We start from the raw sequence: 17561 nt of genomic DNA on the forward strand, positions 1-17561 counted from the left end.
GAAGCGGCATCTTTAGCTTTATATTACTTTATAAGTTAATGAGTTTTACTGGTCGTGTGAATTATCCGCTAATTTTCTTTTTCTGCCAGTAAAAATTTCAATCTTAATGATGCTTCCGTTAAGATTAGATTTATAGTGATTGTTCCTCCATTGAATAATTTTATCCGATATTTCTATTCTTGTTTTTGTTTAACGAGCGTTACATCATTTTCTCACTTGATTAGAGCTATTTTGACATGATCGTGCAATAAGTCATGAAAAAATTATAAATTAGACTAATAATTGAGAATATTTGTCAGACAAATTTCTTTTCTTCAATTATATATGTTTGTTTTTCTCTCGTATAAAGTTTGATATTATGAATGAAATAAACACATTATATGATAATTAGTGATAAAATAGTATCAGTATATAACAACACATTTATGTTTTACTTATTTTTGGCATGTGTCGCGATATAACTTTAAAATATTTTAACTCCGATAGACTCGTTGTTAGATTCGACGAATGCAATTAAAAAGGAGAGTTTTGTTACAATTCATTTGAAATAACAAAAGTGAAAAAAAATTGCTAATTTACAGAGCTCAATTTAAAAATTCTCGGGAATTAAATTTTTTTTTAAACTTGAAATCTTTTTTGAAATAATCTAGATAGTGCTTTATAAGTATTTTAAAGCTAATTATTAACATTTTTTTATCTCTTTCTTTTCATATCTTTAGATATTTTTTATATTTAATCGCCAGATATTTTTTTGAATGTATGTTAAGATTAACTCGTTTTTTTTCTTTAAAAAAGAATCAGATAACTGTACTAATGATGTCAAAATTATGAAAATAGAAATGTAACTTTCATGAAATTAAAATGATAAAAGCGTAAATAAAAATGGAAAGATTTTGTGACACCAGTCTTCAAATTAAAATTCGTCTCTCGAACTTCCGATGAATACAAGCTTGTTTACTCTATGATCAGTTGCGTTTTAACGACGTTTCAACGTTATATGTATATGTATTTATCAAAGGTCATCTATTTTTACATTCAAGGAATTTAATCTATAAACTTTGTAGTAGTTATACACATACGAAAAAGCGTCAGCAAGTATGACGTATAACACTTATATTATTGGAAACCCCTATAATATAAAAATGTGTCTAAATATTTATTTTTTATTTCCAATCACGTTAACGATAGGCAATTATATAATTATTACACGAAATAATATAATTCTTTTATTCACGGTACAATTATTATTTTGAGATATTTCTTTCACTTCATATATCTATATATAAAAATATTTTTTTAAGTAACAAAAATATTTCAATAAAGAAAACTAAAATATATTTAAAAAATACTTATGAATGATTATATATATTATATTTTCTCAAAATGCATATCAAATAATCAATATCGTCATTATATTATAATCGAGAATTTCACGATCAATTGCTCAATTCAATTAGCTGCAAACTGATAAAATGTCATTATAATTTAAAAAATAAGAAATATACGAGCCTCTTATATTGACCACTAAAGAAAGATAATTATAAATTCAATTGAAAATCATATAACATTTTTAAATATGTATAAAATATATCTAATTTGAATCGAGAAGTGTATTGCATTCTAATATCCAGAATATTTACAACGGACGACGACGAGTGCTTTGAACAACGGTGTAGTTTTTCATTCCGCGCCGTTACAAGCGAGCATGGAAACTGTAATCACCATCTTTTCATTGCCCTATACGTCCAACGTTTATCCTTTTTTTCATTGTGAATCCACGTAAATCTGCGGTAACAACGATAAACCTGCGAAGCTGCGAACGTCCAACATTTATTATTGCTCTCGCGTGTGAAGTTTGATATCCCGGGCGCGCATGTATACGCGCGGTTGCGCGCCAGCGGATAGGATGCAAAGGACGACGCTACTGTTCCCGGTGGTGGTTTGCTGTTAGTGCGTAGGGGATGGGTAGATCGTGGGGCGAGTTCTACGGGAAGAGGGGGAGACGGTAGGAGAGAGAGATGGGGCAGGTAGGGGTGGGGCGTGCGCCCTGCACCTCATAAACTTAAACCCTAATTAACCAGCGCTACGACTACTGTTGCGCCCTACGTGCGTATGGTTCTCGTTCCTATAACACGAACGCACTTCGCCGCTTTTCTCTCTATCTCCCTCTCTCTCTCGCGCGCGCGCGTTCTCTCGCACCTTGAAGCCGCGCGCGTGGGCTGCTACGTGTACGTGTATGCACGTTCGGTATTCTCTAGTGAGAGACGCGATGTTTATTGCCCGACTTCACGTAAATTAGCTCCGCCCGCGAAACTATCCGGTGGGCTCCGTTCGCGGTGAAGCTATAACCGTTGTTTCCGAAGACGAGTCAGGCGCTTGAATTTTCGTTCTACATGCTCTCCGACATGGACATAACTTATCAATCCTTGGGGGGAGGGGAGGTTATGGGAGAGTGAATTATTTCGTCATATATTTTAAAGATGATGAAAGTCTTAAAAAAATCTGAGAGCAAAAATTTATTATTAAACTGATAATGAGTCATATTATGTTTGACACATGTATGCAGTCATGTTGAGTCAATTTTCAAAGAACGATTTCTTATATTTCATATATTAATATCTATATAAATATCTTAGGCGTCAAAAATTAGCATGTCAAATGTTTTTGGAAAACTCGATTAAGTGATATTTAGATGGTAATTTATAGCGAGAAGTGTTTTAGTCTTAACGTCAAAAAACATTGTAACTATGTGGTAATATTTATTACCGACATTCGTAATCCGCTTATTCGATTCTGCAAATAATCTTATGCAACGCATTTCGCGTATATACTTAACGAAATGTCAGCTTAACAAATAGTTTAGTCAAAATTTAAAGCGTGTAATGTTTATACAGACGGATTCAAAGTACGCCAAATTTCTTGTTAATGTTACATCGGTAACAGACAGGACAATAAAACAGAGAAAATTTATGATGATCCTAATTTTTCCACCATTTATTTTTTGTGCGTATTATATTGCACAATATAATCTTTTGTGTAAAAACCGTGTGTGTGTCTATGCATGTGTATGAATAGTGTCAAGTATAACTTAATAAATCTTTATGTGAAAATTATATTTGAGTATTTTTTGTGTGAAAGAGAGTGGTATCATTCAGTCATACATCATTCTTCTAATATATTTTCCAAGAGCTATTTCAATTTTTCGAAGAGAATATTATTTGTTTTTAATCCTTCTTTCAATATTTATTATTTTTATTATATAATTTAAATCTTGTTATTAACTTAAATTAATTAATTGAATAATGAAATATCAAGTTATATGTATATGTATACGTATCAAAAACATTATTAATTGTGTTATTTAATTTTAAATTCTGAAACGTTCTTTCAAAGAAATAATAGGATTATAACAATATGGGTTTTTTCTCAATATTTTTAAAAGTAATAAATGTGAAAATAATTGTATTAATATTATTGCTTATGCGTAACACGAAATTTTACAGAGATTACCGAGTCATGTGTCCTCCCTATTACGTGCGTGTACGACAGCGCAGGCGTGTTATCACACGTGAAACCATTCCGTGTCCAATCTGCTAGATAGATGCACACATCAGAAATAGTTTTCGTTCATACCACAGCGACTGCGCAAAGTTTCACGTGTCGCTTAAGGTCTGTCTAAAATCAGCGTCGACCGAATCACTGTCAGACGCACAGCACTGGAGTCGAGCGTACGCGTACACTTTCAGTCTCTTTCACCATAGCATAGTCCTAACCGCCAACATGCGATCGTAGAAGCTTTTGTTATCCTTTCTAGGAAGCTTTCTTCGCATACAATCACACCGTGTCGTAAAAACACTTTCGCTGACGAAAGGTCGCTCTGCAAGATATTTCTTTTTTTTTTTTTTCTATCGCCCGAGACTTTAAAGCGACCAGATGATTGACACATGACGTAGGCGTAATCCGTTGGACACTTGGTCCAGACCAGTGGCGTCCAATCTGCGCAGGTCCGTGGCGTGCCAATATGGCGACTCGTCCAGTCAAGTTGGGAGAGTGGCCGGTTGGGATGGGAGTCGTTGGCCACGGTGATGGTGCCTGGTCGATGAGACTGGAAGCACGAACCGCCGCTGTGCGGCAGCGTGATCGCCTTCGTAGCCCTTTCACCATGATAATGGGGAGGGATGAGGCCGCCCAAGATGGCCGCCGCGTCCAAGATTGCACCAAGCTTGTCTCTCGCGGCCTCGGCTAAGTTAATTTCCTCACTGTTTCTCACGGTGATTTCAAACGATTATCGGGCCCGCACGCGATGTCACCGTCGATTGGACGTCGGCAGTGGTATGTAAGTCGTCGTCGTTTGATCGTACGGATACTTGCGATTAAGGCGCGAGATGCAACAGCTGTAGCCATCTTACCCAGGGTTTACGCCTACATGTGTATTCGTGCGCGTATATATGCGTGCGTGCGCGTGTGCGGTGAAACGTGTATTTTTGTATATCTTCACATTAGTGCAAAACCCGCGCAAGATACATCGTTGACAATACTTGAATTAAAATCGTAAATGAACCGTTTAATTAGCGGCGAGAAACGCAGTTACTTTCTCGATCTCGGTCCAGCGTAGAAAAAAAAAATTTGCGATTTTATGAGAGCCTCCCAGCATTTTCCGTGCACGATATACAGCAATTGAAATGATTTTAAACAGTTTCATTATGCATTTAGATTTTGTGCAAGCGCGCCAAAGCTTAAGGGAAGTACTCTTGGCAAAAATTATAATGCCGCAATTTGCATTTCATACGTAATCTCATATAGTAACAACCATTAACTTTTTCTTTCGTGGATTATATTCACAATTTGTGTACGTGCACCGGCATTTTAATTGCGTAGTTATCGTCGCACTTTCTTAAATTCTCTAATGTAAATGAAAACCCCTTTTATTTGGACACCCGGAATCAAGGTAAACATAGTAGTGGGAATATGTTTACGCGATTAAAATAATTTTCTTTTTAATATATCGGTAGGTTTAATAAAATACACGCGCGGAATTAAGTAAACATCAGACTTTGTATATAGTGTTTGTTAATTAAAATTAAAATTAAAATTTATGACTATTTTTTACTTGATGTATTTTTATTTTTTGTCACATGTGCGATCTTTCTTCATTTACAGCCAATACAAATTAAATCCGAGTAAAGTATATATCATAGACATTTCATGATGATTTAATTTCTATTTGAATTGTTCGAACCGCACTATTTTTCTGACAATATGTCAATAATAGAATCGAAAAGAATTTGTTTAAATTAAGAGATCATGCGCGCAAAAAAATAGCATGTAAACAGTTTCAATTTTACGTCTCTCTTTTTGCCGGCATATTTATTTTTAAGTAAATAATTTATTTATTTTTTAATAATCATAAATATTATGCTTTATATTAAATCTAACATACTTATCGACTAATAAATCTGAACTATACTTATGTAATTGACACGATTTCCTCTTTCATATTTATTTATTTATTTAAATTGGAGCGAAATCTAGATTCTAAATTATGCTAAGAAATTAAATATCGCGTAATTTAGAAAATCTAGAGTAGCTGTAATTTAAATAAATGAATATAAAAAGTAAAACCGCGATAATTATATAAAAATATATACATACATACATATAATATATGTATATTTAGTCGATGTATCGAAGTCGATAAAATACGCTTAAGATATATTAAAATAATGCATATTGAAAAGAAATTTTAGCAATAAAAATAATTATTTTTTTTATATAAATTTTCTTTTTTATTAGATATATTGCTGCATAAAACTGGCGGATTTTCGTTATTTAATATATTATCTTACATAACATATTATTATTCGATAAGTATAAATCTTTATCTAATTAAAAGCTAGGGCTGTTTGCACATTGCTTTATTATCACGACGTGCTACCTTCATAAGCAGGGAAACTTGCTTCAAATTCGCTATAGGCAGGAGAAGAAGGATCGATAGGGCAAGGCAAACGTATAATGGATAAGAAATACGCGAGGGATGCGGAGAGATAAGAGTTTCCAAGAGCTTTTCCTTTTAGGGTTGGTGTCGGAATATCTCGAAATCTATTTAAAGAACCGTCTAAGATAGTATTGTTCCGGCCAACTATTGATTTTTTCCCCCCTTCTGTTTTTTGTTCGGCTTCTGTGTAAATTGAATTTTTTCGACTCATTGGTTCTTTGACTGATTGGAGTTATTTATTCTTTGAAATGATACATGGTTTATTCAATCCTCAATTCACAAGTTCAATTTTGCGCACTAACGCATTCTAATTATAGAGTCATATTTCGTTTATTTATACATGTAAAATCACATTCTTAATAATGTTTTGCATTTTGTTGTAAAGCTGATATTTTTTCGATAAAAGTGAATAATGACAACATGTTTCATATCGAATTTTTGTGTACTTTGTTACATTTTTATTGCAATTATATACTTTATATTTCAATTTTATTGAAATTGTATTATAAAATTAATTTACAAGCGTTTCTTTTATAAAAAAAATCTTCATATGCTAAATAATTCATCATACAGTATATAGCATGCATTCAAACTCAACTTCTTTAAATATAGCTTTATATAATATATATTACAGTTTTGTAAAATAAAATTTTTTAATGACCGATATCAATGACGGATTCTTTGTTTTATTTTATATCTAAAATTAAAGATAATAGGTACAGTAAAATATCAGGGAAAAATTTAGAGAGGCTGTTATATCTGTTTACGTTCGTACAACTTATTCGTTTTAAGTTGGAACAGGATAACGAGTAACAGGATGACGTAGGGAGGATAAAAGGAGAAGGAAGGAGAGAGCCTCGAGGAGTCTTTTCAGCACATTGAGTTGTAAAAGCGTTCGTTCGCTCTCACCGCCGAGCGGCACGGTCGCTTATGTTAAAAGCCGGCTACACACGCCGCGTGATGAGTGGATGCTGTTCTATGTGCACTTTTTCTTTTAACTCTTTGGCCTTGCTCTTGCACTCTTGCCTGCCATTGGTTATGTATGCGGGAAGGTTGGTCCATACGCGTTGTATTTGCCTGCATATTTGCTCCCTGCCTCTCATTCTTACTTCTTTCTCCTTCTTGGCTATCGAGCAACATTAACAATTTCACTTTTTCCATGTGTTTATCTTTCATTGATTTCGTATAAAGTTGTAAGATTTAAAAAAAAAATAGAAGAATGCGTCACTTAAGATATATAATTATATAGTATACATCTTATATTTTGATATGATTAATTTATCAATTTCAACCGAAAGTAATAAATTTAAGAAAAATCTGTAAATCTTTATGCATCGATGTGAAACAATAACGATATATCATACATAAACATTGTCAGAAATATGTATCTCTTCTTCCGTTTATGAGATATTTATTTCAAACATTTATGTATATAACATAAAGGTGATTAAAGCTTGTTTAATCGGCGTATTATTATTTTTTTTTTTAATAAAAGTATAGTATTCCCTGTAAAATATGTTTGTCATGCACGCAAAAATAATCAGATACATATGTATATTGAGCATTATAAAAGAACAAAATATAACTATACAAACATATTATTGTGACCGCAATCTGATAGGTACATAAATGACTTCTAATGATTCAGACCATTCGGAAATCGAGCAGACGCAATAAAAGAACTGATTCTCATTTTTCACGTGCATTATCATCAATGTTTGTAAATATGCAATAATACATGCAATTGAAAATGAAAAAAATAATTGACCGAGAAGTAGATTATCTATATAGTCTATATGGAGCAGGTCAGCGTGTTGTTAGATCGGCGGTTAGGGAGTCAGAAAGCGCGATGACGAGAGAAAGACTGAACCGGTTATGGGCGAGGCCCTTCGATTCTTCGTCTTCTTGTACCCCATCTTGGGCCCCGAAGGAGGCGAAAAAGGAGGAGGTGAAAGGAAGCGGTTGGTAGAAAAGAAGGGTATACCAAGTATGGTGGCAAACGGGATGACGGGGCAACGAGAATCGAGAAGGAGATGGTCGCGGGGCGAAGGGGGAGAAGAGAAGCGCGCAGCGGATGGGATGAGAAATTCTCGTTGGCTTCGCTTCGATGTCTTTATACGCGCGGCTCTTGTATGGCCATGGGACATATATCTGTCTCGCGAGAGCGAGGGGCGCCGCCAAAAAATCAGATCGAGTGTAAAAATCGCATAAACTCGTCGTGCAAACTCGAGAGCTATGTCCGCCCGGTTGGTTCTCTCTCGAAGCTTTCTCTCTTTCCTCTTCTGTTCTCTTTCTCGCTCGCTCTCTTTCTCTCTTTCTCTCTCTCTCTCTCTCTCTCTCTCTCTTTCTCTCTGTTTCTTCTCTTTTTCACACACTCTTTACCTTAAGCGCGTTTGATCCTCTTCTCTCTTTCTCTCCTTTGCTCTTCTCTGTCTTTTTCTTCACAACCAAGTCTACAAGCCCGTTCGCATGACTCCACCTCGAGAAAAGGCCGATCACCTCTCCCATATTTTCTTTTATTTTACTTGTTCGCCAGAAGGAGAGTTATGTGGTTAGCCGAGCTTATGAAGGATCCGCTCTTTATCGACAAGTAAAGCGGTTCGCCAACGTTCGCGAAGCTAAAATAATTTTATTGGGGGATACCGATTACCACCTTTTAATCAACCGTACACGCGTGAACGTTTGACGTTAATGAAGTGGTCGGCATTAATAAGGCATTAATAAGGCAATATCTTAGTGTTCAGGTTTTATCTCGACCTTAAGGCTACCGATGTCTCATTCTTCAACATTTTTGTGCATCTTTTCTCAGATCATGCATGTACTCTGTTAAAGTATGATAGATAACGTTGTTATTATTTTCTAAAAAATAATTTATATTCAATATATCATTTTTTTAATATGTTTAGAAATTTATATGAATCAGCACAACACACATCACAATTTTTGTCTTTTTTAACACTAATTTTAATCTTTTATTTCTATAATATTTTCTATTTTAAACCCAAAATTTTTTTACAATACATACGTGTACTTAAATATATATGTGAAAATTTTTCATATTATATTTTGTATGCAAGCTTAATTAATAGTTATAATTAACAGTTATAAAATTATAACATCAATAAATTAATATTTTATTGCTAAACATTTCTGTTTGAGACAGTAAACATTCATAACAAATTCAATGTGTGATTGAAACTTATTAATATGTAATTATTAATATGTGCAGTAATTCATTTTTAAGTATTTTTTGCACATAATTATACAATTTCTATGTTTCTTGATTTTTTATATTTTTTGTATATTTATTTGGTGACATTTTATGTGAGAAGCACAAGCTGTAATAAAATGTATAAAGAAGAGAATCGTTAATTTGAAAATATAGCCTTTGTGTAAATAGTCTTATTAATCAAGCACTGCTTTTTTGCTATTTATTTTGCAGCGCGATATGCGGTTCCGCAATTAAAAAGAAAATCGAGCACTAAATTCGAATGTCGAATTCGCGAAGCAATTTTCCTTTTACGTAAACTCGTACGATTATATCATGCAAAATCAAAACACGTTCAGGTGTATAACTGTATACATACTCGTGAAAAACGTTCAAGCAGGCAAGTCCAGCCAAGTCGAGCAAATCGGAACCGCAGATCGACCCGGCACAGCAAGATGTACCGGAGAGCAGAGTGTTGCAATGCACCTCCTAACGAGCTCGCTTTGTTTTGCAGCGCATGCATGTGCATGCTACGATATATAGGTATACAATATATGCGCATACGGAATATAAGCGTATGGCCAGGTGTATGGGGTGTCCTGCTTAAAGAATAGATTTGCATGTTTTATCGTTAATTTTGTTTATCTTCAAATAAATATCAAGCGTAACAATTGTAAATAATGTGTGAAATATTTGTAACATTATGATAACCATTCTAAAGCCGGTTATTGATATTTATTTATTTAAAGAGTTGACCAATAACTGAAACGAAAACTGAAATTAAGCTACGCGCAATCAAATCGATAGCTAATTGTAAGATAGCAGGATAGCTGTTTACTCTTAAGTAGTACAGGTGAATAGAAAACACGACGTTTCGAATCTCAACGCGCGGAACTACGTGGCTTAGTCGAACATCTTCTCATATCCCTCGTTTCTGGTGCAGCCGGTGTACAAGAACGTTAGATCCACACTGCCGTCCGTATCACGAGAAGAAATACGAGTACGTGGGCGACACCCGGTATATTATCGCGAGGTATATAGAGGTGTATAGATAGGGAGACAGAAAGGGAGACCGGTTCCATACATGGCTTCCGAAGGCTTCCTTTTCTTGCGCTAAGACCACAAGAGAGAGAGACAAGCATCAGCAGCCGTCTCCGCTAATGAGATGGAATTGGACGTGGCCGAGATTTTTCTAAACTCGCCCACTCGGGAGCGAATCCGCAACTGGAGCCGGCTCCAGAGCATAGCAGCTCCCGTCGCCGTCTAGTTCGCGACATTCTCGGTGTGCGCGATCGGCGGTGCTCTTTGATAGGAATCGTTTAATTGCGTCCCATTAGCCCGGCTCGGGGCCTCCCCTTAGGTGAATGCGGCCAGGAACGAAAGCTGAAAGCCGCTCCAACGAGAGAGATCCGGTCTGCTTTTACTCTTTTGCTCCTGCTTTCACTTGTACCGTCTCTCACTTTGTTCTCTCTCGCTCCCTTTCATTCTATTCGTTCGCCGCGCTTTTCTTCTGGCCCTTCTTCGTCGCGTGAGCGAGAGTCGGTGGTACGATGGCATGCATCGTACGCGAGAGGCATCGTCCAACTTTTTCTCACCGCCGCTCTGACGGTTCGTTATACCGGGCCCGCCATTGGAAGCCCCGGCGCGGCAGTACGTGATGTGACGCCGGCGGAGATGGCGACCGAACAGGCCCAACCTACCACTTTTTCCGGCAGGGGACCAGAATACCAGGTTTTCGAAAGGCTGTATTCCACCCCTTCTCCCTCCTACTGCGCAACGCCACAGTGGTCCAGAGTTCCCTCCCCGAAATTGCTCGAGGAGATGCACGTTCGACGACGATCAATCTGGAATGGATCTTGAAACCGAAACAGTCAATTTCGCAAATACTGTTTGATTTCTTTCTTTTTTTTTTTTTTTTTTTTTTTTTTTTTTAATACAGCGATAATTGCGTCATGTTGTGTAAAAATATAATGAAATTTAATGCAATTTTATTTTAAGCGCAAATTGAAGGAATAGGTCGCAAATTGAAATTGGATAGCAATCATGTTTCCTGCGGTTTTTGTCCCTTATCTTTATATTGTTAACGATTCATAAAAAATATAATAAAAAATTTGTTCTATTTTCTATACATGTCTGATTAACGATATTGCTTATAAAAAATTGAAAAAGAATAAAAATTTTACTAATAAATGATTTAATTACGGAATCTACTTTTAGATATTAACAATTTACTTTTTACTGAATTTAGTTTAAAACATATATAAAGTGTATTTTTTATTAACACGTGAACATATTTTATATGCATTTCTTTCTAACAATAATTTTTTTGCATTGTTGCAGGTAAGCATCAGCCTTAGCCTTCGCCTCGTACAATCAACTCAATGTATGGTGTCGCTGCTTTTACGTAAGTAGACACTAAAAAAAATTCTATATCTCTATATCTTCATATTATGAAATAAGATACGCAGGAGAAAATAATTTAATATGAAATTATCTTTCGTTTTTCTCTTTCTCTCTCTCTCTCTTTCTCTCTGCCTCTTATTCGAGAATTTTAAATCGAAGAAGAGACTTTTTAATCTTTCTTTCTCACATCTGTTATATGTTTTATTAATTATATATCGTATGTACCGAAGTACATATCTGTGTTGAATATTAATTATAAAATTTTCTGGTTGATTTTATCTTATTAACAAACGAGATATTTTGTCATCCTACAAACTGTTTGAGGTATAGTTGTGCAATATTTTTTATTGATCCCCAAATAAATTTCAATATGATTGAATAAATCTTTTTCTCGTTTATCAAGAAAAGAAACACTACGTATTGCTAGTCTAGACTTTATAAGGGCAACAAGATCTAGCTCGTTGGTGCTAGGACGACAGTAGCTAGTGAAGATTTATGGCTCCCTATATCTTAGCACGGTTTTCGTTGAACAGCGTAACACGTCGGATCCCATCGGCAATGGGATTATATCGCGTAGAAGGTGGCTGCTTGTATCGCATCAAGATAGGTAGATACCACTCCACCGCGGTGCACCAGCAACGGCAGCATCAGCAGCAACGGGCGATCGTGCCTTAGGTCGACTCACGCTGCATGAGTTCCGTGACGATCGTTTTTACCCCTTCCTCTCGTCTTCATTCCCTTTACAACCCCCCTTCTCTTCCTCTTTATCTCTCTTTCTCTTCCCGTGCCATATACTCTTCAGAGTTTTATTTTCACTCAATTCCGGGAAGCATCGCGCACCATGGCGAAGGGAAAAAGAAACATGTACACACGAAGGACAGGGATAAGGGAAGGGAGGTAGGTGGATACCCGGAGCAAAATGAGGAGAGGTAGTTGGGACAGCGGGGAATCATAAAGCATCCCGGTGATTTAATTCTATGCAACACCGAATAATCTTTTACTTTCCTGCAATATCCAGTTCGGACGCGGCTGGCGGGGAGATATATATATATATAGCGATTTAAAATGTATTTTCGAAGATAAAGTAGTTTTATATACGTATAGTATACAAGAGAAAATATATTACAAAGCCATGATTAACTGCGAATTGTGTGACACAGAGTTATCATATTTCAAAAGTTTTTATTAATCAAGCTATTGATTATAATCGAGTTATATTTATTTAGATAGTTGCTTATTTAAATTGTCTCTGATATATCTTTTTAAGAGCCTCCAGAAATATTTATACCAATTTAAATATAACCAAATTATAAATACAAATTTAAATATATAAACAATCAGGTAATAAAACAAAATATTCAGAAATTAGTAAGGCTCTCACGTAAAATATAAATTTTAAATTTCGCGAGCTAATCAAAGTCAAATGATAATGCGTTAAGTTTTGAAGGAAATTAATTTTTCTTTGAAATTGATAAATTGTGTTTAAGACACAAATTTTTCTTGATGCTACACCGAGTAAATAAATAAATCTAATATAATTCGGAGATTTAGTTTTAACAAATCCTCATATTCTCCCTAAAGAAATATTAAATATTTAAATATATATTTTATATATATGTATGTACATATAATATGTATATATTTTTTTATACGACTATTTTAAGTAATGCGTTGGATCTATTGTAGAATGTCGTCTTTAGTAGACAGCGATAGTTCGAGCGAATGCCCTGGTAATAGAGTCATTTTCGCCGGTATTATCGGCCGTCGGTCCCAACTTAATTAATGTCCAGCGAGGTATTAGATCTCTGTCCGCGGGGCAATGCAATATAAATAATAATAATTTGACCGAAAAATGCCGGAACATCCCTCCCGATGATTATCTGCTCATAAATCCTGGCATAAAGATATCGCGACTAAATTGCCGCGCGCGGAAGGGTTTCGGGGCGCTAAGAGAGCGCGACGGAGATAGGGTTAGAGAGGGAAAAGACGAGGGGAGATAAAAAAGGTAAACGCGCGCGTGCACACGTACAAAAGAGTATTACCGAGTGTTCGATTTTGCCAGTCGTAGCAAGCAAGTATGGTCGTATTGGCGACGCGACGGTATTGCAATATATAGAGACGGGGCGGCAACAGACCAATCACGCGCCGGCTACTAATTTGCCGGGCTCAAACAGCTGCCGTTCTGCCGCCTATGCGAAACCCCCGGGTTTATACAGCGAGAGAGAGAGAGAGAGAGAGAGAGAGAGAGAGAGAGAGAGAGAGAGAGAGAGAGTATATATATATATATATATATATATATATATATATATATATATATACATATATGTGCCCTCGAATTCCCGATCGAGAATTCGATCCCCCTTGGACTCACGCTGGGATATTCGATCGGCCATTGCCTTCTCCTCGTGCTCTTATTCGACTCGCGTCGCTCTTCTTCTCCTTCTTCTTGCGAGCCCCGATGCCCGCTACCTCTAGCCCTACCTACCCGCGTTGCTCGGACAAAACATTTCTTAATTGGGTTTCGTCGGAGGGTGATGTCTGTCCGGCTCTTTTGGAGCCAGCCGGCTTCTCTTCTTCGATTATTTATTGATTTTCGTTCTTTCGTATGAGAGAGTGCGTTGTTCGTCAAGTACGTTCAATTTATATATCATTAAAACTTTTCTTGTTGTCAAAATTTATTTCTCTTCGACATCATTATTATAAATATGATATACATATTTATTTCTGTTTATTCGTATAGAGAACGTGTTTTTTATGTATAGAGCAAATATCCGCGATATTTACGAGTATGTAGATGTAGAACAGTGATTTACATGATCTCTTAATTAAATGCATCCCAGTATAAGCATTCGCGATAAAAGCATTCGTGGGGATCTATATTCTATATTTTACTGCTATGTATGTGAACGCCAACCAAGCATGACTCACGTGAATTACATTTCTTCTATTTTGATGTTTACGAAAGTCTGCGCGATGAACGATTGTTAACAGTCTTTCACGTCGCAGCGTCTGCGCAATTCATCGCACTTGACAGTAGGCTACGCAAATGGAGATGCGTGAATAATGGCGTTACACGAGCGTGTGATACGTATTCTCGCTATACATATAATGAAATCCCGAGGCTAAAAGATGATCTTCTGTTCTTGAGCCTTCCTTCATAAGGCTCTATAACATATGTCATCCATTATGCTTGGACTATACTCGAGAGTCAATAGCATCTTAAACGGCTATCCTTTTCATTCGTACTAATTCTTTCGATTTTTATATTTATTTAATTGATAAACGCGAAAAAATCATGACAGCATTAAAAGTGTGTTGCAACTATTACATAGAACTTTAAGAAAATTTATTTGACTACTAAATTACGTTTCATCATTTAAAAAATGGAATGTTGCTACAATTTGGCTTTTTATTAAAATTAACATATAATTGGAATACTTTTTTAATGGTACACTTTTTGTAAAAAAAAAAATGATTCGATCGGTTTTAAACTAAAGATTGTTGCGTAAAATATTTTTGCTCTAAAATGCAGTTGCAATATTTTTTAATTGTGCGATTGAAACGATTTCGAGCATTCGATTAGTCTATATAAAAAAATTATTTTAAAAAAATGTATAGTATAATGGACCTTAAAAAGATAGTTTTTACGGAAAATTTGTCTCTTGCACGTTCTTCTTCGTTTCTGAATACAAAAATGCGGGAGTCTCTTTATAAAAATATTTATGAGATTTACATGTTTGTTTCGGCTTATTTATTATTACATTTAGTATCAGGTCTCTCCTTTATTCCGGATCCTTTTTTTCTTTTCTAACGTTTCTTCTCCAAATTCGAGATTTTTTAAGGGTCTTTGCATTGTTGCGTAACTTTCGCTCGTATTTTCGACGCACCTTTCGCGCGTTCTCAAACTAGACACACCTGAAAAAAAGGAACAAAAAATCGACTACAAAAGAATCATATTTACGAGCAGCCGTGTGAATGTAAGCGGTTTCTAGATTCGTGACTTTCATTTCCATATATTTCTTCGAATCGTCACACTATTGCGCATGGTTATTCTTTTATTATTTTAGATTTTAGCTTACGAATTTATTTACATAAATTAATTGCAGAGTAAATTTGTACAATGTATATTTTTATATCATACATAGCCATTTACACAAAAATTCTTAATTTATTGAATTCATATTTGTATTTGGTTTTTTAATGGAAAAATATATCTATATATATAAAATTACATTTCTCTCTCTCTCTCTCTCTCTCTTACTCTCTCTCTCTCTCTCTTATCGAATAATATAATAAATATACATGTATTCGTATATTGCCAACGTAAATAGTATTCCAAATTAAAGCAGACTATTTTTTGTATAGTTTTTAATATAGATGATATATGATGTATGATCGTTTAATGCTTCCTACATTTATACCTGGTATACACAATTCATATAAGAGGTGATCGATACAACATGATATCTTTGCAATAGCTATTATAATTGGATTAGTATCTTGAATGTTTCTTGTCGAAGAACACGTACGGCGGGTACAGGTAATTCAATAAGCATCCAAGAGCATCGATCTCCTAGACATTTAGTCCATTAGATTCCATGTCAGTTTATTGCTTCACGTTTACGGGCTTGCCCAAGAGTATTCTGATTCCCCTCTGCGTTAATCTTTCTTCCCTTAATCTTATTCTGTACCAATTAATATTTACTATAACGTTCTTCACGCAATATTCGAACGCACAGTTTAAAATTGCTATTGTTGCAATATTTATTTTATGATGTATCTATATTTATTTTCTGTGTAAAAGGAGTTTTAGATTGAATTTATTTTAATTTTAAGTTTTTTTTTAACAGATAAACGCGCAGATTCGGGAGAAAATTATCTGTGTACGACACTCCGTCACACACATTCAATCAATACGCGTCATATTTCGAATGCTCTGAAATATAGCCAATCTCGAGAATGCTCATCCCTGACTTTAGATCCCTCTCCCCTTTTGTTCACCCCTTCACCGCATTAGGCGGAAACGCTGTACTGTAATGCCCCGCCGGATATGCAAATCAGTCCAGAGTTTCCAATGATTTATCTATTGTACGTAATTCATTTAAGTGTATTCCGATTCCATTTCGACTGAATGGTCGCGCTATTATTTATTAAGTATTCTGGATATACATCGTACTTTACTAATCCCTTCTCAGGCGCTTACGTAAGTTGTAGCAGACGGAAATTTTCTGTGCGACTTGTCCAATCTTATAATGTCTAATGATTAATTCTCCGGGTCCAATTTCTTTAAGTGTGCCATAAGTTGGTCGAGAATTAGACAGTTACTTTGATCACAAGAAGAGGCGCGCTTTGAAATTTATATGTTCGCGTGCGCGCGTGTTAGAGCGTGTTACTTCGAGTGTTTCCTAGACAGCCCCGGTGAAACACGTTTACTCATTCCACGAGTGCGCGAATTTAAATATAAGTAAAAGGCTTTACTGGCACACAATCCAGGAGGTATCGTCTTTCTTTCTGGAAGTTGATTTGCCTTGCATGAAGCTTAGAAAGAGGGCTGCCTCTGCCGGGAATTCGTTGTACAGGTTGCTTTCTCGTCCCTTTTCCTCGGCAATAGAGGCAATGAGAAAGAAGAGAGAGAGGCAGACTTCGATCTCGACTAGGCACCGCGACACCGAGACGTAGCTCCCTTTCTCGCTGATTCACCAACTTTTCTCTCGTGTGTAGTATTTTATTTTATTTAAAAAGACAGCTTTTTTCTCTTTTTTTTTTTTACGTATCAAGTTACGTACCACAAATAGCTGATTTGTTACAGAAATTTGATTTGACCGTTTCATAATAATATTTAATCAATATCAAAAATACGCGATTAAATGTTTTAAATCTAGTTTTGTTAGAAAATTTTTCATAAATAATTTCCTGAATAATTGAAAAAAATTCTTTCTCAATTCTTGTATTCTC

The 17561-nt window shown here is 35.4% G+C and overlaps 2 protein-coding genes across 10 annotated transcripts in view; one reads left to right on the forward strand and one right to left on the reverse strand.

The window, feature by feature from the left end:
* LOC140668775 (uncharacterized) overlaps positions 1-17561 on the reverse strand; it is a 185125-nt gene that overhangs the window by 116670 nt on the left and 50894 nt on the right. The window contains exon 1 of one of the 7 annotated variants that reach the window (XR_012047244.1): positions 3511-3888. The exons of 5 other annotated variants lie outside the window; for them this stretch is intronic. Coding sequence is in view for 1 of the 2 variants with exons in the window: in XM_072898092.1 (XP_072754193.1) it covers positions 6940-7121 (182 nt within the window). In the remaining variant the exon portion in view is untranslated. Of the gene's footprint in view, positions 1-3510; positions 3889-6277; positions 7122-17561 lie in introns of those variants that run through there. One more of the 7 variants, XM_072898092.1, reaches the window with a different exon arrangement.
* The window catches only part of Ubx (ultrabithorax), a 103497-nt gene that overhangs the window by 44715 nt on the left and 41221 nt on the right, over positions 1-17561 (forward strand). The window lies entirely within an intron of this gene.

Source organism: Anoplolepis gracilipes, chromosome 8 (assembly GCF_047496725.1).
Source record: "Anoplolepis gracilipes chromosome 8, ASM4749672v1, whole genome shotgun sequence".
NCBI classification, from domain to species: Eukaryota; Metazoa; Arthropoda; class Insecta; order Hymenoptera; family Formicidae; genus Anoplolepis; species Anoplolepis gracilipes.